The sequence below is a fragment of the Solanum pennellii genome, chromosome 6 (assembly GCF_001406875.1).
Source record: "Solanum pennellii chromosome 6, SPENNV200".
NCBI lineage: Eukaryota > Viridiplantae > Streptophyta > Magnoliopsida > Solanales > Solanaceae > Solanum > Solanum pennellii.
In genome coordinates, this window is record NC_028642.1 from 30369561 (window position 1) to 30394246 (window position 24686).

At 34.5% G+C, this 24686-nt stretch overlaps 2 protein-coding genes across 4 annotated transcripts in view; both read right to left on the minus strand.

Annotated features, from left to right (window-relative positions):
- Positions 1-3962, minus strand: part of LOC107021132 (SKP1-like protein 21) — a 9166-nt gene extending 5204 nt beyond the window's left edge. Inside the window, exons 1-4 of the mRNA XM_015221733.2 lie at positions 3791-3962; positions 1396-1652; positions 385-606; positions 49-240 (exon numbers count right to left, since the gene is read on the minus strand). Of these exons, the coding sequence (XP_015077219.1) occupies positions 49-240; positions 385-606; positions 1396-1416 (435 nt within the window). The 5' untranslated portion in view covers positions 1417-1652; positions 3791-3962. The remainder of the gene's footprint in view (positions 1-48; positions 241-384; positions 607-1395; positions 1653-3790) is intronic.
- Positions 3963-12986: 9024 nt separating this feature from the next.
- Positions 12987-22583, minus strand: LOC107023656 (mitogen-activated protein kinase kinase kinase YODA-like). 3 transcript variants are annotated; one of them, XR_001457219.2, is made up of 13 exons: positions 22253-22582; positions 20223-20781; positions 19300-20037; positions 19012-19099; positions 18837-18899; positions 17512-17672; positions 17338-17413; positions 16390-16449; positions 16185-16292; positions 15766-16005; positions 14279-14370; positions 13513-14106; positions 12987-13429 (listed from the first exon to the last, which is right to left on the minus strand). XR_001457219.2 is itself a non-coding variant. In XM_015224416.2 (12 exons), exons 2-12 carry the CDS (start codon positions 20768-20770, stop codon positions 13614-13616), a joined length of 2667 nt encoding a protein of 888 aa, XP_015079902.1. In that variant the 5' UTR covers positions 20771-20775; positions 22253-22583; the 3' UTR covers positions 12987-13613. The 3 variants fall into 3 exon arrangements, 2 of the variants coding, with proteins under 2 accessions (XP_015079902.1, XP_015079901.1); XM_015224416.2 differs by having other exon boundaries at positions 12987-14106; positions 20223-20775; positions 22253-22583; XM_015224415.2 differs by having other exon boundaries at positions 12987-14106.
- Positions 22584-24686: the final 2103 nt, after the last annotated feature.

Consider the following 24686-nt stretch of genomic DNA (forward strand, 5'->3'; position numbering starts at 1 on the left):
GGGGGGGGGGGGGGGGGGGCTACAAATAATTTCTGTCAGAAGTTGGACCTCTGTTAAATCATCTGGCAAATGGAAAGTTTCACGTATCTCCTCGGGAGTTTTTCCTTCAATCATCCGAGCAAGCGCACGACTTGTAAGGTCAACCAGAGGCCTCAGTTGAAGGCTGTCAGCAGCAGATGTCAACTCGCATAACTTCTTAGTATCTAACCGGATGAACTTCTCATCAAAAATCTTGCGCTCCTGTGTGCATTAAAGACATCCTTTACACTAAAATAAAACGAAAAAGAAATACTGTTGCAAAAAACCATGCACATGACACAGGCAAACTAAAATCCTTCCTTAGGAGGGCACTGCATTGTTATAAAAAGGAAACCAAGAACTGACCTTATTAGAACGACCAGGAACTTGATGAAATTGACAATACTCCAGTATTAATCCCAGAATAGCAGGATTGACACGTTGAGGAAGTGATATGGCATAATTTTTCGACGATCCCATGCCAGTTTGAAGTACTTCTCGGCATATCATTGGGCAAAACATGGCAACCTCTTCCTCTACTTGTTGGATTGAACCATCAGCAGTTTGGAGCCAAATGTAGGACTTCATCTTAATCAATGAACCACAAGCAATTAAGAAAAAGCAGACAACACGAAATGGCAACAACTTTGAATAGAGTATTACGGAAAGCAACAAAAATGTACTATAGAGCTCTTAATCTTCTTTTTTCATGATAGGCAGAAATGCACTAAAGACCTAATACCCACACCTTGGACTGTAACACATTCGACACTTATTAATATTCCCATTCAAAAAGAATTTTGCCCATTCATAAGTCATTCAACACACATTTGATATCCGAAGAATTAAGAAACAATGTCATTGAGCAAATGGCTGATGCACCTATGCATTTCATGCAAGCAAACAAGAACGTTCAGACTACAACCAAAAGAAAGAAACCTAAAGGTAATCATAATCATCTTACCAATAGTGACAGCATTTAATATTATTGGCTTTCAAGTTGGAAATGTCAAGAAGAACATTCAAGGGCATTATTCTATGTTGGTTTTTGAAGCTCACAAAACAATAGATAATCATAAAGCAACATGACATCACTAACTCAGAAATACAATTCCTTTTGAAGAAATATTAGTTTTTGAAGCTCATGAAAATAATAAATTATCCTAATACAAAGCAACACTATTCCCTGAATCAAGGTAACTCATGAGTCATGACTCAAGTAAATGCAACCCTAATAATCCAGAAAAAGAGAGCACCAGGTAAAAAGAGCCTGAAGGGGTAAAAGACAAAAAACTTCGTGTCTATCTTCTATATCAATATAGTAACAGAGTCATATAACCTTCGAATATAAAACTTCTGGTTTCCTTCATTACATACCTCTGGTTTGACGACCGCCATAGGGCCTTTTAACACTAGGAGATCAAACTGGCAAGATTGCTTATGGGCCTTTGCAAACTATAGATAAATAAGCTTCAACAATAGAAGTGCTAATGGAGTAAAAATAGGCTATACTTTCTTCTCTTCAAAAGACATTTGTCAGACAAAGACCGCAAACCCTTCACAGAGTAACCCTCTCTAAATTCCAGCAAGACAAAATGCATCTTCGACAGGATGGTCTCATCAATTTGGAAGCTCTGTGCAAAGAAAAACATGGAAGACCAAGATTACATACTTCAGCAATCAATGTAAATTTTTCTAACAGAAGCACACACCCCGACAGATTTTTAAGAACTCAAAAGGCAAGCAATGGGTGACCAAGAATGCTTTAAAGGATGATATAAAAAAGAGAATAAGTCACTCTATTCACTCTTTTGTGAATCTTCAAAACAATAGAACATTGAAGAGAACTAGGAAAACAGAAGTAGAGATGAATTCTTGTCATTAAAAGCTATTTCCACCATGAATTTCTTCAAACATTCCACATGCCATATGGTAGGTATATTATCCCCATTCCCTCCTCTCGGAGTTAAAAATGCTGTCCAATATCAATTGCTTCTCATTCTATCTTCCTAATATAACCACAAGGAAATTTCATATATTCTGCCTATCCTCCCATTGCCCAATCTACTTACGTGCCGTTAGAGGCATAGATAACTGAAAAGGAATTTAGGGAGACTTGAATGGGCAAAATCTCGCACACATTCTCCATCCTGTACAATCTCTAAAAATCTTTATGCCATGATTACACAACTACTACACACCTCAATTCCACACATGGGAAGGAAACATTTGTTTTTGGTACGCAAGTTCTTTAAGGTGACTGAGCTCAGCAGGAAACATGCAAATACTTTTTTGGTACGCAAGTTCTTTAAGGTGACTGAGCTCAGCAGGAAACATGCAAATACTTTTCATATTCTTACTTTGATTGATAATAGTGGTGTCATCTTGCACACACCTCGAATTCCCACTGGGACGCATGCAAATATAAATATGTGCAGACACATACATATCAATAATATATATACGTGTGTGTGTTCAGATCATAGTTGGCAATAAGTTCTCTTAGGCAAAAAGTTACAATGAGTGGAACTGTAGAAGTTGGAAGAGACCTGGCTATTTTCTGAGCTCATTTATAGGACTAAAGAAAGGCAAAGACAGTGAAAATCATTCATAAAAAAACATCCTGTTATTTTCATCTAGCTAGCTGTCTTTCATATCTGCATCACTTAGAAATCAATTAACAAAGTGCAATTTACTTTTTCATTCCCCTCTTGTGCAATTTATCTATGATTACTTTGGTTGTTTCGAATCCTCCCACGGAACATTGGAGAAGCCACTCAAAGCATAGTCACAAAAACCAAGCTTCCCGAGATTTTGATAGAAATTAAAGGAATTCAAATGTTCTTTCTTTGAAATTCTAAAGTCAAGATCCATATGATTTGTATCTACTAAACCAAAGATCCACATAGCTTATTCATACCAATTAGAAGAGTAATCAAATCGAAGAAACAAAGTTTAAGTTTTAAGGAAGACAACTAAATCCTAGATTCTTTGTATGAAGAAGTAGGATCTAGTTTAGTTTTTTTTGAGTATACTCAATTGTAAGTAGCTCCTTGATGTAAATTTGGGATCCCAACCTTTAGTGCTGAAGATTAATACACAAAACTGTTACCTTTGTCAAAAAAAGTAAACAACTACACCGGCTAGGAATTTTTTATATTTTTTGCTTAACATAAAACAAATAGAGGAAACTAAACCAGCCAGGATTATAGGACAAGCAATTACTATTAAGCATATTAAGTAGATGAACTTTCCCGTCGTCATATCCTTCTACAGCTCATATATGAAATGGATTCACAGTCGAGATCCTACTATCTCAGAATTGCACAGAAGCTACAGAAAGTCCTGTGAACGCTCACCCATTGAATTGCAGCTCTTCTGGCAACATCATCCACCTACTCCTAGCCGTCATTTCTAAATACTAGTGTATAACAAACCTAGAATAAAGTCCCAACCCAATTACCATCCCTGCTATATGAATCCCCAATATCCATTTCGCTCAAAAAAACATTAACTTTATCAAAAAAAAAAAATATCTATTTAGAGTTGTTTTATTCCAAAAAAAACATGAAATGAAAATGAACCATATCTTTCCATTTAGAGAAATGGCTATTCATTCAATTGAAAAAAATATCTATAAAAAAACATTGCTTACAATTGAAAAAAAACAATAAAAATCCAATCTTTTTAGCTATAACAAGTGTTTATCAGCTAATTACTTAGGAAATTAAAAGGCATAAAAATAAAACTAGAAATGAACAGATTGACATACCTGACGTAACAACAATTGGGCCACAGATTGGAGGTCGTAAACAGATAAGAAGAAAAAATGGAGGGAGAATTAGGGTTTTGTGTTCTTTTTTTTTGTTTTGTTTTTTGCAGGTGAGAAGAAAGGGGGAAGAAATGGAAAATTTGATTGCTTTTTACAGGCTTTCTACATTTCCGATATGGTAATTCTATATTTCTGGTAAATTGTGTTCTTCGCACGTGAATCCCCAATTCCCACGTGCTACTCAGAAAATATCAATCTTTTTTTTTTCATCTGGTATTTCAATTAGATTCTATTTGTAATTTTTCATTATTATAGGTATGAGTATCGTTACTTATCACATCTTTGATAAATGAGAAGAATTATTATCTAATACTCATATCTAAATGATATTTAAATTTTGAGTTTTTAAATAATTATGCATTTTATTAATAGTTATGTTAGATTTTACAGAATAATTTATATGATATGTATCTTTTATATAAGATTTGTTTACGTATAATGTTTTTCATGTTTGCAGTTCTTTCAATTATATAGAGGGAGAATAATTGAGTAATTTATTTTAAAAAAATATTTCATAAGTTAATTTTATAACTCTTAAAATTATTGATATAAATCTTAATAATATATAAAACGGTTTAAACTATGAAAAATACTTCATAATAATAATATAATATATACTCATCGATATATAATATATATATATATATATATATATATATATATTTCTCAGTTATGATTTGATAATCAGGACAACTTTTTTAATTAGCTAGTTTCCTTGAATAAAATTTATTTGTATATTTATTCCTACAGAAAAAAAATATATAGGTAACTGTCACAATTTGCAGAGTATATAGTTTGAAGAAATGGTCATTTATGGCTCTAGTGTTATCCTAAATTTTTGTTGTTCTTTTCACTGCCAAGTGTCATCTTAGATTGTCTTTTCTTTTTCATGACTAAATTCAATGGTGGTCCACCAAAGTACTACAATATTCACATTTCACAGACAAGAGAAAAAGAATTTTTTTTTTCTTCGTTGATACCGGAGAACTTACTTAAACTTATATATACTCTTAAACTATATTTTGGCTAAATATTACTTTTTCCGTCAAACTATTGGATCAACAAGTACCCTTCTTATTAACAAAATTTGTTAAATGTCATGTAAATGTCACATTGCATGTCAATAGGTTATCCACTGCCACATAGACTAAATCTCTAAATCCTAATTACTCCCCTGCCCCTCCCCCCCCTCGTTTCATTACTTTTCGGAAACGATTTCACCCTTTCTCCCTCATTTCGCGGCTAGGGTTTTACAGTTTTCTTCTTGGCTGGATTTAAAAGTGGATATTCCTGGTTGTATATTAGTAATTTTTTTTCTTATTTTATGATATTTACTATTTCAAAGCATGATAGTTAGGATTTCACAACTTTCCCCTTATTTTGCGGCTAGGGTTTCATAGGTTTTTTCGAGGTTGAGTTTCAAAGTGGATTTTCATGGTTGTAGGTTAGAATTTTTTTTGTTATTTTTTTATGTTTACGATTTCAAAGCATGATAGTTAGGATTTCACAACTTTGCCCTTAATCCGCAGCTAGGGTTTCATAACTTTCTTCAGGAATGAATTTCAATGTGTATATTCACATAATAAAATAAGAAAAGAGATTTACTAACGTACAACCACGAATATCCACTTTGAAACCCAACGACGAAGAAAACTGTGAAGCCCTAGCCGCAAAATGAGGGAGAAGCGGTGAAATCATTTCTTGAAAATAATGAAATGAGGGGAAAAAGGAGTAATTAAGATTTAGGGATTTAGTCTATGTGACTGTAGTTTCCTATTGGTGTGTAATGTGGCATCCATGTGGCATTCAACAACATTCGTTAATAAGAAGGACACTTTTTGTTGAATCCATCCCATTTTTTGGTCAACTTTAGCTATTCAATTGCTACAAGCAATTGTTAAATAGTAATTGGAGTTGAAAATAAAAGATTTAGTGGTTGGCAAATTGGTAAGATTTGCAACCATTTTTGACTTTGCTATATTTACCTATGTCATTAGTGACATAGGCATGATTTTATCCTTCTATAAATAGAACATTCTTGCTCATTTGTAGAACACACCAAGTTAGAGAGAAAAAACCATTTTGAGAGCAAAGTGAGGTATTCCATAGACTATACAAGAAAAATAGTCAGTGATGAAAAATAGAGTGTTAGCGATATTTTAGTAAGGTGGAAACCAAAAGAGTGTTGTTCCTTTTGAGTGTATAGTAGTCACTTTGAGTATTGTTTTCGTGACTACACTGTGTAAAATTTCTTACTATAGTGATATCAGTTGCTCCTCTTGGCCCGTGGTTATTCCCTTATTGAGAAGGGTTTCCACGTAAATTTCTTGGTGTCGTTATTTTCCCATTTTATTTCCATTACTTTTACCATATAATTTTTGTGTTTATCCGCGTTATCCTAACAAACTGGTTCATAGCAAATGTTTTATCTGAGTATGCTCTGTGATTGCAGCACAGTCTGAACTTCCACATCAAAAAAGATTTACTTTGACTTGCGATAACTATATTTTTTGGGAAAAATAATGGAAGCCAACACAAGTAGAATGGTTACTTTGAATGGTGTTAATTATGCCATTTGGAAGGGAAAAATGGAACATCTGCTTTATGTTAAGAATTTTTACAAACCAGTATTTACCATTGTAAAGCCTGATATAAAACAGATGAAGAGTGGAATCTGTTGCACAGACAGGTTTGTGAATTCATTAGGCAATGAATTGACTACAATGTGTTGAACGATATTTCTGGGGAGATACATGCTCGAACCCTATGGGAGCATCTTAAAAGTTTGTATGCTTTAAAGACTGGCAACAACAAAATTTTCTTAATAAAGCTGATGTTGAGTTTAAAGTATCATGATGGTTCTCCGATGACAAACCACCTGAATAATTTTCAGAGGATCATGAATCAGTTTTCTGCTAGGGGCATCAAATTTGATGAAGAAATTCAAGGCTTGCTTCTACTTGGTTCCCTACCAGACTCTTGGGAAATATTTAGAACTTTATTGTCAAATTCTGCTCCGAATGGTGTGATCTCTATGAATTCCGCCAAGAGTAGTGTCTTGAACGAAGAGATGAGAAGAAAAACTCAAGGTTCTTCTTCGTCAGATGTCCTGATAACTTGCCCCAGGGGGATAAACAAAACTCGTGGTTCTCAGTATAGAGAACAAAATAGGAGCAAATCCAGAGGCAGACTTAAGGATATTGAGTGCTATAATTGTGGCATGAAAAGGCACACAAAGAAGTTCTGCAGGAAGTTGAAGAGGGAGAACAAAAACAAAGAGGAAACCAAAGAAGATGGCAATGAAAATTGTCTAACCACCGTCACCACCAAAGATCTTGTTACCGTTCTTGATGCAAACATGATAAATATTGCTTGTGATGAGTCAAGCTGGGTTGTGGACACTGGTGTCGCATCTCATGTGACATCAAGGAAGGATTTTTTCTCTTCCTATACTCCTGGTGATTTTGGAACCTTAAGTATGGGTAATGAGACTATTTCTAGGGTGGTTGGTATCGGTACAATTTGTTTGGAAACTAGTGTTAGAACTAAACTAGTTTTGAACAATGTGAAACATGCTCCTGATGTTCGTCTGCACCAAATTTCTATTGGTGTTTTAGATGATGAAGGATATGTTAGTACCAACGGTGATGGAAAATGGTAGCTCATTAAGGGTTCCTTGGTTGTGGCTCGTGGTGACAAATGTCGTGGTCTATGCTGGACTATGACATCTGCTTGTGTTGATATAGTGAATGCGGTTGAGAGTGATAGATCTTCAACGTTATGGCACAAGATACTTAGCCACATTAGCGAGAAAGGACTTAATGTTCTAGCCAAGAAGAAGTTTTTGTCAAATTTCAAAAGTGGTAAATTAGAATAGTGTGAGCACTGCTTGGCTGGTAAACAAAATAGAGTTTCCTTTAAGTCCTACCCTCCTTCGAGAAGACAGAGTTGCTTGAGTTGGTGCACTCTGATTTATGTGGTCCAATGAAGACAAAGACATTGGGTGGTGCACTCTAGTTTGTCACTTTCATTGATGATTGCTCGAGAAAACTTTGGGTCTATGTCTTGAAGACTAAAGACCAAGTGTTAGCTGTCTTCAAGCAGTTTCAGGCTTCAGTTGAAAGAGAAACTGGAAAGAAACTGAAACGTATTCGTACTGAAAATGGTGGTGAATATTGTGTACCATTTGACGAATACTGCAAGCATCAAGGTATTAGACACCAGAAGACTCTTCCCAAGACTCCTCAGCTTAATGGTTTGGCTGAGAGAATTAAACAGGACCTTGATGGAAAGAGTTAGATATTTGCTTTCTAAAGCAAAGTTGCCGAACTCATTTTGGGGTGAGGCTTTATTGACCGTTGTACATGTTATTAATCTATCTCCTATTCTTGCTTTGCAAAGTGATGTACCAAATAGTGTTTGGTATGGAAAGGATGTTTTCTACGACCATTTGAGAGCATTTGGTTGCAAAGCTTCTGTACATGTGCCAAAAGATGAGAGGTCAAAGTTAGATGTCAAGACAAGGCAATGCATCTTCATTGGATATGGCCTAGATGAATTTGGTTACAGGCTATATGATCCAATTGAAAATAAACTTGTGAGAAGTCCTGATATTATTTTCATGGAGAATCAAACAATTGAAGATATTGACAAAGCGGAGAAGGTAGAATCTTCAGATTTTTGATGGTATAGTTCATCATGATGATGTTCCTCACACAAGTTTGCATGATGTTGTTGGGCTTGATAATTATGGTGACGCCCATAATTATGTATCGAATCAACATGTTGATGTTGATAATAACAATTATATTGTTATTGATGATCCTGTTGCTCATGAAGTTGTGGACGAATCAAATATTCCGCTTTGGAGGTCCACAAGACAACGATTTCCTTCCTTTCGTTATTCACCCAATGAGTATGTGTTGCTCACTGACGGGGGAGAACCTGAATGTTATGAGGAGGCCATGGAAGATGAGCACAAGGATCAATGGATTGAAGCCATGCAAGATGAGATGGAGTCTCTACATGAGAACCACACTTATGAGTTGGTAAAATTGCCTAAGGGCATGAGAGCTTTGAAGAACAAGTGGGTGTTCAAAGTTAAAGTTGAAGAACACAACTTGAAGCCCAGGTACAAAGCTAGATTGGTTGTTAAGGGATTTGGTCAAAGGAAGCGTATTGACTTTGACGAAATATTTTCTCCTGTTGTGAAAATGTCCTCGATTCACGCAGTTCTAGGTTTGTCTGCTAGTCTTAATTTAGAGATTGAGCAGATGGATGTGAAGATAACTTTCGTTCACGGTGATCTAGAAGAAGAGATTTATATAGTTCAACCTAAAGGCTTCAAAGTGGATGGTAAAGAAAATTTTGTGTGCAAACTTAGAAAGAGTCTATATGGCCTAAAGCAAGATCCTAGACAGTGGTACAAGAAGTTTGAATCTGTTATGGAGGAGCAAGGCTATAAGAAGACTTCTCAAGATCATTGTGTATTTGTACAAAAATTTTCTGACAATGATTTTATCATCCTTTTGCTTTATGTGGATGATATGTTGATTGTGGGTAAGAATACTTCCAAGATTGACGAGCTGAAGAAAGACTTGTGTAAGCCTTTTTCTATGAAAGACTTGGGCCATGCCAAACAAATTTTGGGCATGAGAATTACTCATCTCAGAGATAAAGAAAAATTTATTTGTCCTAGAAGAAGTACATTGAACGTGTACTAGAGCGCTTCAATATGAAGAATGCTAAGCCTGTTAGTATACCTCTTGCTGGTCATATGAAGTTGAGCAAGAAGATGTGTCCTACAGCCAGGGAGGAAAAGAGAACAAGGTCAAAGTTCCATTTTACTCCGTCGTTGGAAGTCTAATGTATGCAATGGTATGTACTAGACCTGATATTGCTCACGCAGTTGGTGTTGTCAGCAAATTTCTCGACAATCCAGGAAAAGAGCATTGGGAAGCTGTGAAGTGGATACTCAGGTATCTTAGAGGAAGCTCAAATGAATGCTTGTGTTTTGGAGTTCAAATCCAATCTTGAAAGGCTATACAAATTCTGATATGGAAGGTGACCTTGATAACAGAAAATCCACTACTGGATATTTGTTTACTTTTTCAGGGGGAGCTATTTCATGGCAGTCGAAGTTGCAGAGTGTATTGCACTACCTACAACTGAAGCTGAGTATATTGCGGCTACTGAAGCCGACAAGGAGATGATATGGCTCAAGCAATTTCTTCAAGAACTTGGTTTGAATAAGATGGAGTATATTGTCTATTGTGACAGTCAGAGTGCAATAGACTTGAGTAAGAACTCCATGTATCATGCAAGAACAAAACACATCGACATCAGATATCATTAGATTCATGAGGAAGTAGAGAGTGAATCATTTCACATCAAAAAGATCCACACAAGTGAAAATCCTATAGATATGTTGATCAAGACGATACCGAAAGACAAGTTCGAGTTATGCAAAGAACTTGTGGGTAATGAGCTCTCTCTAAAGAAGATGAAGATAACTTCTTCCAGTAAATGGGACTGGAGGGGGAGATTTGTTGAATCCATCCCATTTATTGATAAACTTTAGCTATTCAATTGCTACAAACAATTGTTAGAAAGTAATAGTAATTGGAGTTGAAAATAAAGATTTAGTGGTTGGCAAATTGGTAAGATTTGCGACCATTTTTTACTTTGCTATATTTACCTATGTCATTAGTGACATAGGCATGGTTTTATCCTTCTATAAATAGAGCATTCTTGCTCATTTGTAGAACACACCAAGTTAGAGAGAAAAAACCAATTTGAGAGCAAAGTGAGGTCTTCCATAGACTATACAAGAAAAATAGTCAGTGATGAAAAATAGAGTGTTAGCGATATTTTAGTAAGGTGGAAACCAAAAGAGTGTTGTTCCTTTTGAGTGTATAGTAGTTCTTTGAGTATTGTATTCGTGACTACACTGTGTAAAATTTCTTACTATAGTGATATCAGTTGCTCCTCTTGGCCCATGGTTTTTCCCTTATTGAGAAGGGTTTCCACGTAAATTTTTTGTTGTCGTTATTTTCCCATTTTATTTTCATTACTTTTACCATATATATTTTGTGTTTATCCGCGTTTTTCCAATACTTTTGACCGAATAGTTTGACAGAAAGGGTAGATTTGAATTGAAATATAATTTAAGAGTAGATATGATCTATTCCCGATAGTTTAAGGGTATTTTGACCCTTTTCCTTTTAGTCTATGTGGCAGTGGAATCCTATTGGCGTGCAATGTGACATCCACATGACATTTAACAACTTCCGTCAATAAGAAGGACAATTTCGACCCAATAGTTTTACGGGAAGGATAACTTTGAGCTGAAATATAATTTAGGAGTTAATGTGAGCTATTTCGAATAGTTTAAGGGTATCTTTTTTACCTTTTCCGATCTTATTAGTTTGAGAGTAAATTATTTAAATACATTTAATTTGTAATATTATATATCTTATCAGATTTTAATGCGCTCAATATATATATTATGAAACATCTTCATTATGCATAATATTCTCCCCCAACTAAATAGCGACCTTTCAAATAGAGGGGGACAATGTTAGTGTTTGGGTGTATTTTAATATTGAATTAAAATATTAAGTGAACCACAGTTAGTAGGCATAATAGAGAAACATCTTTGTTTGGATCATTGCTATCCATTGTATTGTACTCTATTGTACTTTATTGTATGGTAGATACAATGTTTGGCTAGACTGTATTGTTTGTTGTTGTTTAATAACACTTTAATTGTTTGATTTGATCATATCGTACTATATTATAATTTATAAATTTACAAAAATATTCTAATTATTCTAGGGTAGGAGGTTTGACTAGATTTAAAGAATGAAGATAAAGGGTAAAATAGTATTTTGAAATATTATGTAAATATATAATTGGAAAAAGAAATTAATTAACAATGGGAATACACCATATTTGTTGTTCCATAAAATAGGAGTTTTTATTGTTACGTAACAATAAAATTTAACGATATAATATAATACATTTTAAGTAACGATCAAAACAACCATTATAAGTATAATAACGATACAATACAATATAATGATCCAAACGTAATGTAACTCATATAATCATTGTAACACATTTTCCACATTATGACCTCCTAATTAATTACCCACTACATCTCAATTACTATTCAATTTCTTGACATTTATCTATCAAAGTAGTTCATACTTATAAATAGTTATGTTTCTCTTTTTGTGTGGTAAGTAGTGTAAAAATTATGAAAAGCATGAAAAAATATTGTAGTATATAGTGAGAATCTTAAATATTAGCAGTTGTTTTCTGTTATAATAATAATTGAAGATTTATCATTAATATATGAAATAATATGATATTAAGTTGTTTCTTTTATGAAAATGTGTTACGTAATTATCACACATTGGCAAGGAAGCATGTTATGACATAGTAATAAATTTTCTATAAGTGTTGACATGCATTATATGATTCAGTTGATACTATTATGTCTGCACTATTTTATCTTATGAGTTCACCACTATGACATTCAATTTCTTCATGCAACTTATAAATTCTCCATTTGTTAATTTTGTGAAACCTATTCAAACGTGAATCTTAATAGTTCAGTTGATTAGGTGATTGTTGGTAAGTATTTGATTCAGAACCAAGCTTGTTACACATGCAATGACGTTACATAGTGCCATTTTGGACCAAAAGTCTCTTAATTCCTCTAAATTCAGTCCAACGATTAGCCCAAGGATGGTAATGGATGGACAATTCAATGCTAAGTTGTACATTAATATAGCAGTAAAATATGTTTTCTTCCAAAACATTGTATTAGCATTCCTACCAAACTTTAAAATGGCCAACTTCTTGTTGATCAAAATAGTTACAAGTCCATTTGGAGACATACAAAGAACTAAGTGGAGATCGCCTCCAGTATTTTTCCATCCTGTAACGTTCGATACATTGCCTTTTAAGCCACAAATTTAATAGTGTGGATATAAAAAAGCAATAAAAACAAAAGTGAACCAGGCCCTTCTTGAATCCAGCAATGTGTAAAACACTACTGGATGTGATCTTCCACATATACTTTAGTAGGGGATTGAAAATTAGAAGCAAGTAGATAGGAGATAAATGCTTGAGCATCAAAAACAAGATCTATATAACTAAGATATATCAGCTACAGCATTAAAGCAGCAGAATACAGAAACCCAGTTCTCCCTCTGATTGTTCAATCAACAGTACCTGGATATTCCAGTACATTTGTTTACTATACAGGAACCCCGCTTCGAAAGGGGAAAGGAAAGAAAAGAAAAAGAGATTCTTTCTGCTTTAGTTCCAGGTTTACTCTTTTCTATCTTCTATGGGACATCATTAATATACAAGTTTGATGCCATTAATGTCTTCATGAAGGATCAGCTATACACTGAATAACTGAAAGCCAACCTCCAAAAGCAAATGAATCATTAGTTCTTGGCTCATGTTAGTTTTCAAGTCCAATCGGAAGATGTATTTGGACAAGCCGCTTTAATTTCAACAGATGCTATATTCTCACGGGGAAGTGCTCTTCATCTTTGGAAACTAGATGAACAAATAACAGGGGGTTAGAAATCAGGTAGATCAAACTGACAATAGATAATGAAGTTCTGCCAAGATGCCACTACATTTCCTAGTCTCTTCTCTTCGGAGATCCTTGTTTCACAAAACAGCTTCCTCCAAACATGCTAAAAGCTGAAAGCAGATTTACATATGAAACTTTTGAAGCTTATGTTCCACCTGGGCGACCTCCCAAGGGAGGACAAGGGTTTAGATCTACCGGAGAAATTGATTTCACATGATCCCTTAAAAGTTGCTGTGACACCCGATTGGCCAAGGCTGATTGCCCATTGCAAAGTTCTCCTGTCGCAAGCCTCCCAAACTGCTTTCCCAGGGCATCATATTCAACAGACGCCAATTCTCGGAAAGCATGAGATCCAGATGGTGACCCTCGTAAAACATCAGGATCCCAGTAAGAAGAGCCATTCACATAGGGACTATTTGGAACTGTTCTGGCCTCTTGCAAGTAAACTGACTGATTAATGTGACGAAATGGGATAACACCATTCCCTCCAGAGATTGGTGTTGATGAGCCAGATGTGTTGAGAGGGCTGGATATAGGCGAGGGAGACATCCTCCCATTTAGGTTATGAGGCGACCTTGGAAGAGGACTACCTATTGGGGAGACGGGGCAAGATATGTTCTTCGGAATGTGGATATCACTGTACAATGAAAAACAAGTCAACAATCAGAAGTACGAATACTATGTGATGCAGTTTTCTTTTACTCTTTAAGTATATTAAGATGAATCTAATGGGAACTCCTTTCCTCTTTAAAATTTTCTCAACAACGAATCAGAGGACATTTGAAAGTAAGTAAACAAGAGAAGATGACCTGCAGTGAAATTTAGATTTTGACGCTCTGGATGAGTGGATAGCGAGCCTTTCCGAATCTGGGGTAGGATAATTTCTTGCAGATCCAGCGCCCTAAATCAAATTTGTAATTGACACATCATTAACATCAACCCAGTGCACACAATTTCAAAATAAAGAAACCATGCCAGGTCAACCTATTATTTTCTTGTGATAAAGATTGATTCTGTAAATTGAGAAGTTCACTTGGACAATTACAATTACACACATTCACACATCAAGGGTCTTGTGGTACTTCTTTAACAGGGTTTCAATCTGCTATTTCTAAAACTATTCTAATGTGGGACCAATAATTATTACCTGTTTAAAGGAAGATATGGTCACTTTTGAGATCAAATCTAATGATGATTAGCAACTTGACATGGAGATGCATCTTCATTTCGCACATTCAGCACCAGGATGCTTAGACTCAGTTGCTTGATGTCTATAATAGCAGCTCAAGTCATAATTTGTTTCTTTAAAAAAAACTGAAAGAAGATGTTAAATATCACCATCTTAGGCTATTTCTCCTATGGTCACTTCTTTTCTTAGTTAGGGGTGGGGTTCTGGTTTTGCTGATATACCAACACAACTTATTCTCTTTTTTGTGAAGAAGCTAAAGACTCCTCATGTCACTAATCTTACTAAAATGTAGGCATTAGCAGCAAACAATTAAACTCAGAGAACCCAATTGGTCAACAAGTTGGAACTTCCCCTCCTGATTTGCTGTCCAGCCTAAAAGATAATTAAACTATTTAGTAATCCCCAAGAATTGAAGACATTGTTAGTGTCCCTAAAAACCTTGCTTCTTTATTGACCTAACTTCTAAAAATAAACCATAATGACCCCTAGAGCCTACTAATTGCCACAGAGCAAGATAAGCATGCAAGAGTACAATCCTAAACCTTTTTCTATACAGAAACTATATTCACAAAACATGGAGCACAACCATGGAAATGTGAACTGTACGAGAAAATAATCCTAAACCTTGACAAAACTAACATCCAAGTTACACCATCTATCAGTCCAGAGTAAGCAAACCATATTTTAAGAATTATTCTTTACTAAATATGTTAAGATGCCTTCTTGGTACGTCATTATTAATGAAATTACCTTAGAATTATAAATAGAATTAAAAAGAATAGATTACCATATGAATATATTAAAGACTACTAGATCAATGCCAAACATCGACACATGCAAATCTGAATCAAGAACGAACTTATAAGAATATGTCGGCAGAATTCAATGATGAAAGACTGACTCACTGACACTACCGAAAATGCATAATCAATCAGTTTATTTTGCTGAACTGCTTATATTAGTAATTCTTTATGGTTTTAGAACAAAAGAAGAAACCAACAAAACCATTTACACCAAGCATCATACAACAAGTATTTCCATGTTTCATAACAGAAGTTTCCCAATGTCTTATAAAAGAAAAAAGACCACGATGAACAGATAACGTACCAGAAGTTTTATCCCACTTGCAGCAACACATGGAAGATCGAAAGATGTAGGAAACATATTTTGCTTTTCCAGAGGGGCAGCATCTTTTACAAAAGGATGCTCCAATAGCTCAGCAGCAGTAGGACGATTTCGCGGCTCACGCTGCAAACACTTCCTCACAAAATCTTTTCCCTCATCTGAAAGCTCTTCCGGTATTGTTGGGAGTTCTTTACTATTCCCAATCTTAAACATGGCAGCAACCTGTGGACATATCATACAAAACACCACATAATACAGGTCAAGGGAATGAACTGGTGTTGTAAGACTTGATAGTCCAAATATTATCAAGGAAAAAAATCCCATCTTCCAACAATGTTCAGCGTAATAAAAGAAGAAGAAGTGATGCTTTAATTAAGTTGCTCTAGGCCAAAATTACTTACTCCTTCATACTGACTCCAAGGAGGCTTTGACGTAGCCATTTCTAAGACAGTGCATCCAAGGCTCCATACATCAACAGCAAGGTTGCAGCCACTAGTATGCTTTATTACCTGAGTCAATGGTAAAGAGATGATTTTACATGTTACTATATAAGTTTTAACAGAGAGGTGCACACAAAACATTTACATTCCTAAAGCATATTCTAACCTCAGGGGCCATCCAGTAAGGGCTTCCTTTGAAGGATAGTGGACAAGATTGCCCTGTAATCTGCAAATTTGTAATTGAGCAATTAAAGAACCAGCTCCATGAAAGTACAGCTCAACTTTGATGGCAAGGCTTATACAGTTTCAGGTGGAGATAATCACACCAAAGCAATCTTAATGAAAAATCGATCGACTCGTACTTTATCTTTCCAAAAGTGGGAATAAGTTTAATGGCACCAAAGAAAAAAACTACAAAAGTTTTTTAATTCATTCCGACAATGCTAGTCTCGAGTTAGAATATTAGATGTGACCTGCCATTTACGATCTTCATAGCAATTGGCATCATCTTACCAAATAGGCATTTGGATGGCCTATGAACTTGAAATCATGATTTGAAATCATTGATTTGGGTAGAGGTGTATTTGAAGTTGAAATTTTGTCTGGACATGCTAATTGGATATTAAAAGTTGTACTTCTCTCATAAACATGAAAATCCCAAAATTTGTGAAACTATCCTTCAAGGTCCAATTATGAAATCCTTGAAAAAATATGATGAATCAAAATATAGCTGCTACACCAAAACTAGTGCAAAGAACCAACCAGACTGACCTAGTGGGATAAATCAGAAATACAGAAACAAAAAAAGCAATTGAATTTCCCCAAATATGGGTTGAGTAGGTGTGGCTGTTCGGAGAAGGAGCTGTTTTTGGGTTTGGAACACGTGGAATAATAATTGAATTTTTAATAAATATGGGTTAGTAAAGAAGGATTGGGTAGTTACTTTTGAGGTGAATTTGAGATTTGAAATTAGAATGTCAAGTTAAAGTTGGAGTTTCATTCAAAAAGGGATAAACAAATGCACATTTGAATGAAAAGTTGGAATCATGATTTGAAATCACATGTCCAAAAGGCACCTAAATAATGCAGTTATACAGCCTATGCTAAATCTTACATGCTTGGCCATTCCGAAATCTGCCAGCTTTATACGCCCATTTGGATCAACAAGGATATTTGCCCCTTTAATATCTCTGCAAAAGTGCAGCTGCTGTCAGGGATTCAATGTATACTGGCCAAGATTGTTGAAAGGGTGATATCACAAAAATAATACAACCAAAGAAAGGTTTACCTATGCACAGTGTTTTTAGCATGTAAATATGCAAGCCCCGATAAAATTTGTTGAGTGTAACTACGGATTGTTGTTTCTCCAAACGGACCATATTCTTGTAAAAGCTTATAAATGGACCCACCAGATACATATTCCAAGTAGATATATAGTTTATCAGGAACCTGATTGAGGAAAACAAATCAGAAGAGCAAGCTAAATAGTTTATGGGAATTGATGGATGGAAACATGTATAACTCGCATGAGAAGCCTTCTAACTATACTTTGGAGTTAGTTGTTCAAAATAGAATAAGAAATCAATACTCTAGAACAATTTGAAGCCCGTTAACATAACTATCAGTGTTGGCACTGTGACACGTCCCTCACCAAATATTGATCAAGAGGAGAATCTCATAAGGTGATTTAAGGAAAAGGACAGACATAAAAAAAAATAGAGTTGTATGTTACATTGATAATAAACAGGAGAAATCTAAAATTCTTATTGCATGTAGTACAAAAATAACGATCATTGAAAAATATCACTAGTTATACTGATAAATTAATGAATAGTGATGAGGATGATGAAAGACTTGAATATGAAAGGAGTAGGCTTTTGCCTTTTGGTATAAAATCAAATGGTAAAAGCTAATTAAAATATAGATGGTTGGGAAAAGAATGTATAAAGAGGTAAATAGATTTATAAATACAATTAATTTTCTGATATAAATAGTTTTGATAATTAAAACTAAAACACAATTTTATATATTATATTGATAATAGAAGAGAAAACAATTTTAAATCCTTGTTGCATGTAATGTAATTAACAATCATTGAGAAATATCAATAGTTATTCTGATTTAAAAAACTATAGTTTGAACGAATTCATTTTTTGAAACCAGTAACTTGGTAGTTTGAACAATTCAAAACTATAATTTAATTTAAGGTATGACATTATTTCAAAGATACAATTACAAACAAGGAAAACCAATTAAAATATCATACTCCGGAAAAAGTAAAACAAGGGTGGCAAATATGAGCTGGGAATATTTATTCTTTTGCTTAATTTTAAAATAAAATAAGAAAATACTATAAAAACATTTCTGATAAATTTTGACAATTGAGAAAATGTGAACAATAAAATAAAAAATCTTATATAATATTAAAAGGAGTATAGTGGACTGGAATATCAACACAAACGATGAGCTAATATTGTCTGGCATTGCGGGGTACTAATACAAGTTAAAATATAGAGTTAATAGAGTGTTGGCACTATGGCATATCCCTCACCAGAAATTAAAATAAAAACTTTCAATTGAAACATTTAGAAATCAAGACTGTTGAAAACTAACCATCTCTGAGCCATAATATTGGACAATATTTGGATGTCTTAATCGGCTCAACAATGAAATCTCCTGCAAAATAAATAATAGAAGAGCATACTTGAGTATGAGCTCATTAGGAATATAAATCTCCAGGCAGTCCAAGAAAATAAGACCTAACAGACTGCTACTTATGTAGTAATACCTGTGTCAACTGCTTTGCACTTTCTTTTGACTTTGCATCATCTGAAAATAGAGTCACCTCCTTCATTGCACACATTTCTCCACTATCGCTGTAAGCACACACATAGCTAAGCATTATTATTTTCCTTTTTGGGGATAAGATGGCCAAGCATTAAACCATGACACAGCAATCAATCTTTGACATGTCATGAGGCAACACATGAAGATTGAGTTTCTTGTTCATTTGTAAAGGCCAAACACAATGAAATAGGAAACAAAAGAAAATCAAGTGTCGATCGTATTAATGTACCTATTAAAACCAACATAAACGTGCCCGAATGTGCCTCTACCAAGCAACTTGCCTTTTTTCCAGCGAGAACCCGGGCTAAAAAGATTCTCTGCCCTACCAGGACTTCGTGGCACTGAGGGAGATGTTGCAACTGAATTGGAATGAGAAAAAGGTGAAGAGTTGGAAATTGCTAAGGGGGGACGGGGCAAAGGATGACTTTCTGGTTTTGCATCATCTGGCCAATTAGTCTGCAATTCAGATGCTCCGCCTCCAGCCTTGGGATGAATAGGTGTGACAGCACCACTGTGAATTCTTGAGCTAGGTCCAGGACTTGTCATTCTAGGACTAGGAATTGGAGAGTACTCGGGGCTCCCTCGACTAGGCTGCCAAAACAGTTGTCCTACCATATCTCCTCCCATGGAATTATGCCCAGAATTCTGACCAGACCCTGGGCTTGAACAATGGCCAGATCCAAGTAAAGGAAGATCTGGATAAGTCTTTCCCGCCCAAAAAGTAGAACTACTAACTTGCTCACAGCCAGCAGCTTTCATTGGATTTCTGGAAGGACTTGATATAGAACTATCAGGAACACTGCAAAGGGTACCATGAGAAGGAATTTGTATACTGGACAAGTGGCTATTTAGTGGTCGTCGCTTAGGAGATCGAGAGGAAACATGTCCACTGGGAGAAAGATTAACTGGTTCTGTTGCCTCTTTTATGCTTATTTGTCCAACAGCAGATTGATCCTTAACAGCCAATCTTCAAAACCAAAAAAGGAAAAGAAATAATGTCATCCAGGGTGGTGTAGTTACCAAAAGAAAGAAGCAAGCAAACAAGTTAGACAAATAAATTGTTTCAAATTAGGAAAACAATTAGATACTTAAGCAGTTACAGAATCCATTTGTGAATACATCACATTTAAGTGAACTTCAGCATTTGCATACCTTGGAGGGCTACCCAAGGGAGTCCGGTTACCAGTTTCATAATCAAATGCTAGTGGACTACGTTGGCGTGAATCAGTAGGATCATCACTCTCAACAGAGCACTCACTTGAAATTGATGCAAAGACAAGTTCTCCATCAGCATCTGCAGGGTCCAGTCTGTGCCTGATGCATGCAGGCTTTGGGAGAGGCAGAAACAGGGACGACTTTGATCCCTTCTCTACTCTGGGTTTTGCAGATTGACTGATCCCAGAGTCTGCCCGCACTACACTTGCTGGTGGCAAACCTGGAAGCGGAAGTGGTTGGGCTAGAGCCTTTTCAGCAAAACTTTGACATCTGGAGACATTCTTGGAAGGTGATGATGACCTTGACTGTGCTTGGGACTGAGAACCCTTCTCAGAAGCAATCTCATTGTTGTGTCTTCGAGATCCACCTGATTTACTCGGAGACTTAGCTTCAGCTGGACTCTTAAACTTACGATGCAATGAATCAATAAAACTCTCTTTGGTCGCTTTCTTCTTCGCTTTTGACTTTCCCCACCATGAAGGCATCTTTTCTGGTGCTAAAAGATATATGAAACCAATAAAGAACTCACTAAAGTCTAAAACAATTTTTCAAAAAATCAAGACTGACTAAATGACAACACATATGCGAAGCAGAAAAGAGAGTAATATGACCTCAGTGAGAGCTGGAGTGATAGTAGAAGTGATCTATCGTTACATGTATGTCATCGTCTCACATTTTTTTCAATAAAAGATGTTGAAGATATTATTTAGTCAAAGACATTCCAAAATAGAGACTCATAACAAGTTAGTAAGAAACCGAAAGAGCAGTTATAAATGATAGAATCAGTCAATAAGAGCAGTCACCTTCCTAATACAACCATGAAAAGCCAATTAAATTACTTCATTGACAAGGGATACCACGGAGAATCAAAAGGTGCCCACATTGTTAAGACTCTAAATTGGCAAAGCTAAAACAAGGCAGGCACGGCTTGTCTAACCTCCCTGTTGATTGGGCTAGATGAATTTTTTATCACAATTTAATATTTTGAAAAAAGATGTATGAGTGTATTTTTGGGTTTCTGTGGTGTGTGTGTGTGTGGGGGGGGGTAAACTTTTGATTCCTCGTTTGTGAGATTGGTGGGAATTGATCCTCTTCTTTAGGTAAATAACTTCACCATTCAACCACGTGCACCATTCAGCCTTTTTAGAGCATGGGTGCAGCACATATTACTTGATAAATTCTAAGAAATATGAATATAAAATAATTAGTTACTTCATTAACCAGTAATGCAAACCCTTAGCGCTTACGGTGGTCGATTTAAGAACTTCCAGCTCACCCACAACAAAAAGTTCATGAGATAAACTTGACTTGACCTACCCTGCCCAATGATGATGGTAGCAGCCCCTCCCCCTCTTGCAACCTAAACACACTTTGATGCAATTATTAGACATAAGATTTTACCCCAAAAAAAATCATTCAAGTATTTCCAAGATAAAATTTTCAATATTTGTATTTCAACACTGAGAAATGCCAAAACTTTGGGCAGGGAAGACCAAGTTTTCTGACATAACGGGTTAAGTACTCTTTCATATTTGTTTTTTTTTTCTTTTTTGTCTTCAGAAATGCCACCAAAGGTAGTAACTAATAACAATACTGTCCTACCTCCAGTACCTGCCACCAGCATATATATGCAAGGCACCTCTGCCAACACTAGCTTAGACTGATGGGAGAATTCATCTAGTGCAATCCATACTGGAATAGGAACCTTTATTCTCAAAGACATCACTCTAACTCCAAAATATTAAATATTTTCACTTCCTTACATGCAAAACAAAACAAAAAAAGTAAAGTAATCCTACTGTTCTCTAATTCAGACTTCAATTTTCGAAATTACTCCAACAAACACAGCCATTTCCGCGCATATCTAGAACACTACAAATACACCAGGTAATCACACCACACATTAAAATACTTCAAAAAAAAAACAGAAAATGAACTAACACTGAAGCAAAATTACCAAAACTCACCTTTCAACTGATTACTTGTTGCATCGCAAGCATAAACGAGCTCGTTTCCTCAGATTTGGACTATGAATCAACTCATAAATAGCTCAAATCAAACCCTAGAAACATTAGCCTTTCTCCTCTCACTGAAATTTCAACTGAGAGACGACAGAGGGAGATAGTAAGTTGCTGAAGATTTGATGATTTTGATAAAGCTTAGAAGAGATCGCATGAGAATGGTGAAGGATACAAATGGTAGTGAGGAAGCCAAGTATGAAGATGGGGGAGTTGTTTTGAAGGTAAAATGAATTTACTAGTACAGTCTAAAGTGGATTCGTAACGTAATGTGTTATTTTTTCAAGAAATATTTAGTAAACAGGAATAGTTTAATAAATGATTGGTTAAATTTAATAATAAGTCATAGAAAAAATCCAAACCACATTTATCATGAGACAGAGAAAATATGAGGGATATTTAGTGTTGGTCAATTTTTACAAATTTTATTTTTGAGTTTATATTATTTTTTATTATAAGACATTTTTGTTTTTACACAGAGAAAATTAAAAAGATCATTTTTTTATTTAATTTTGTGAGTGGTAGAACTATGTATTGATTAATTGATTTGGTTGGATTTTTTTGAAGTTTATCATTTATATTTATTAATTTGTAGGCATATAAAACGTTATAAAATCATTAGATTTCGATTTGATTATCAATTCAACAATTAAAATTTTAAATAAAAATTACTTAAAAATAAAGTAATATCAAGATAGGGGAGTCGTTTTGATGGTACAATAAATTTACTATTACAGTCAAAATATGAATAGTGAATTCGTAACGTAACGTGTTCATTTTCAAGAAACATCTAATAAACGGGAGCAGTTTAATAAATGATTGGTCAAATTTTTCATTTTTTAAAAATAATTCATGGGAAAAACCAAAATGATATTTATTAGGGATGAAAAAACAGGAGGGATATTTAGTTTTAATCCACTTTTGCAAATTTCATTTTGGGGTTCATATTATTTTTCTAAGACATTTTTATTTTTACATATTAAAAATCGAAAAGATCATTCTTTTGTTCAATTTATGAGTGGTAGGAGTATGTATTGATCGATTTGGTTGGATTATGAAGTTTATCGTTTATATTTATTGGTTTGTACACATTCAAAATGTTATAAAATTATTAAGATTTCGTTACATCAGTTATTGAGCATTATTAATTTGATTATCAATTTAACAATTAAGATTTCATATAAAAAAAAATTACTTAGAAACAAAACTAAGTATCAAGATATAGGGGAGTTGTTTTGAAGGTAAAATGGATTTACTACTACTACAGTCAAAATATGAACAGTGAATTTGTAATGTAATGTGTTTATTTTTCAAGAAACATTTAATAAAGAGGAGTAGTTTAATAATTGATTGGTCAAATTTTTAATTTTTTTAATAATTTATGAAAAAAACTAAAATGATATTTATTATGGAATGAAGAAAATAGGAGGGATATTTAGCATTCGTCAACTTTTACAAATTTTGTTTTTTGGTTTATGTTATTTTTAATTTGTAAAACATTTTTGTTTTTTACACATAGAAAATTGAAAAGATTATCTTCTGTTATTCAATTTATGAGTGTTAAGACTATGCATTGATCGATTTGGTTGGATCTTTGAAGTTTATTCTTTATATATATTTATTGGTTTCTAGACATTCAAAATTATAAAATTATTAAAATTTCGCTATATCGATTATTGAGCACTATCGATTTGATTATCAGTTTAACAATTAAGATTTCATATAAGAAAATTACGTAGAAACAAAGCTAAGTATCATGATAGGGGAGTTATTTTGAAGGTAAAATGAATTTACTACTACAGTCAAAATATGAACAGTGAATTCGTAACGTAACATGTTCATTTTTCAAGAAACATCTAATAAACAAGAGTAATTTAAAATGTTTGGTCAATTTTTCAATTTTTTTTAATTAGACGTGGAAAAAATTAAAATGATATTTATTATGGGGTGAAGAAAACAGGAGGGATATTTAGTTTTCGTCAACTTTTACAAATTTCATGTTTGGGTTTATATTATTTTTATAAGACATTTTTATTTTTTATGCATAGAAAATCGAAAATATTATCTTCTTTTGTTCAATTTGTTAGTGGTTGGACTACGTATTGATTGGTTTGGTTGGATTTTTGTCACGACCCAAAACCGGGGCCGCGACTGGCACCCACAATTTCCCTCCTATGTGAGCGAACCAACCAATCTAACCCTTATCATTTTAACATATATCAACAGAAAATAATGCGGAAGACTTAAACTCATTAAATAACACAAATCAACATCTATTAATTCCCCAAAATCTGGAAGTCATCATCACAAGAACATCTATCTCAAATTACTAAACTAAGAATGTCTAAGAACAAAAATAACTAAAAAGCTAGTCCATGCCGGA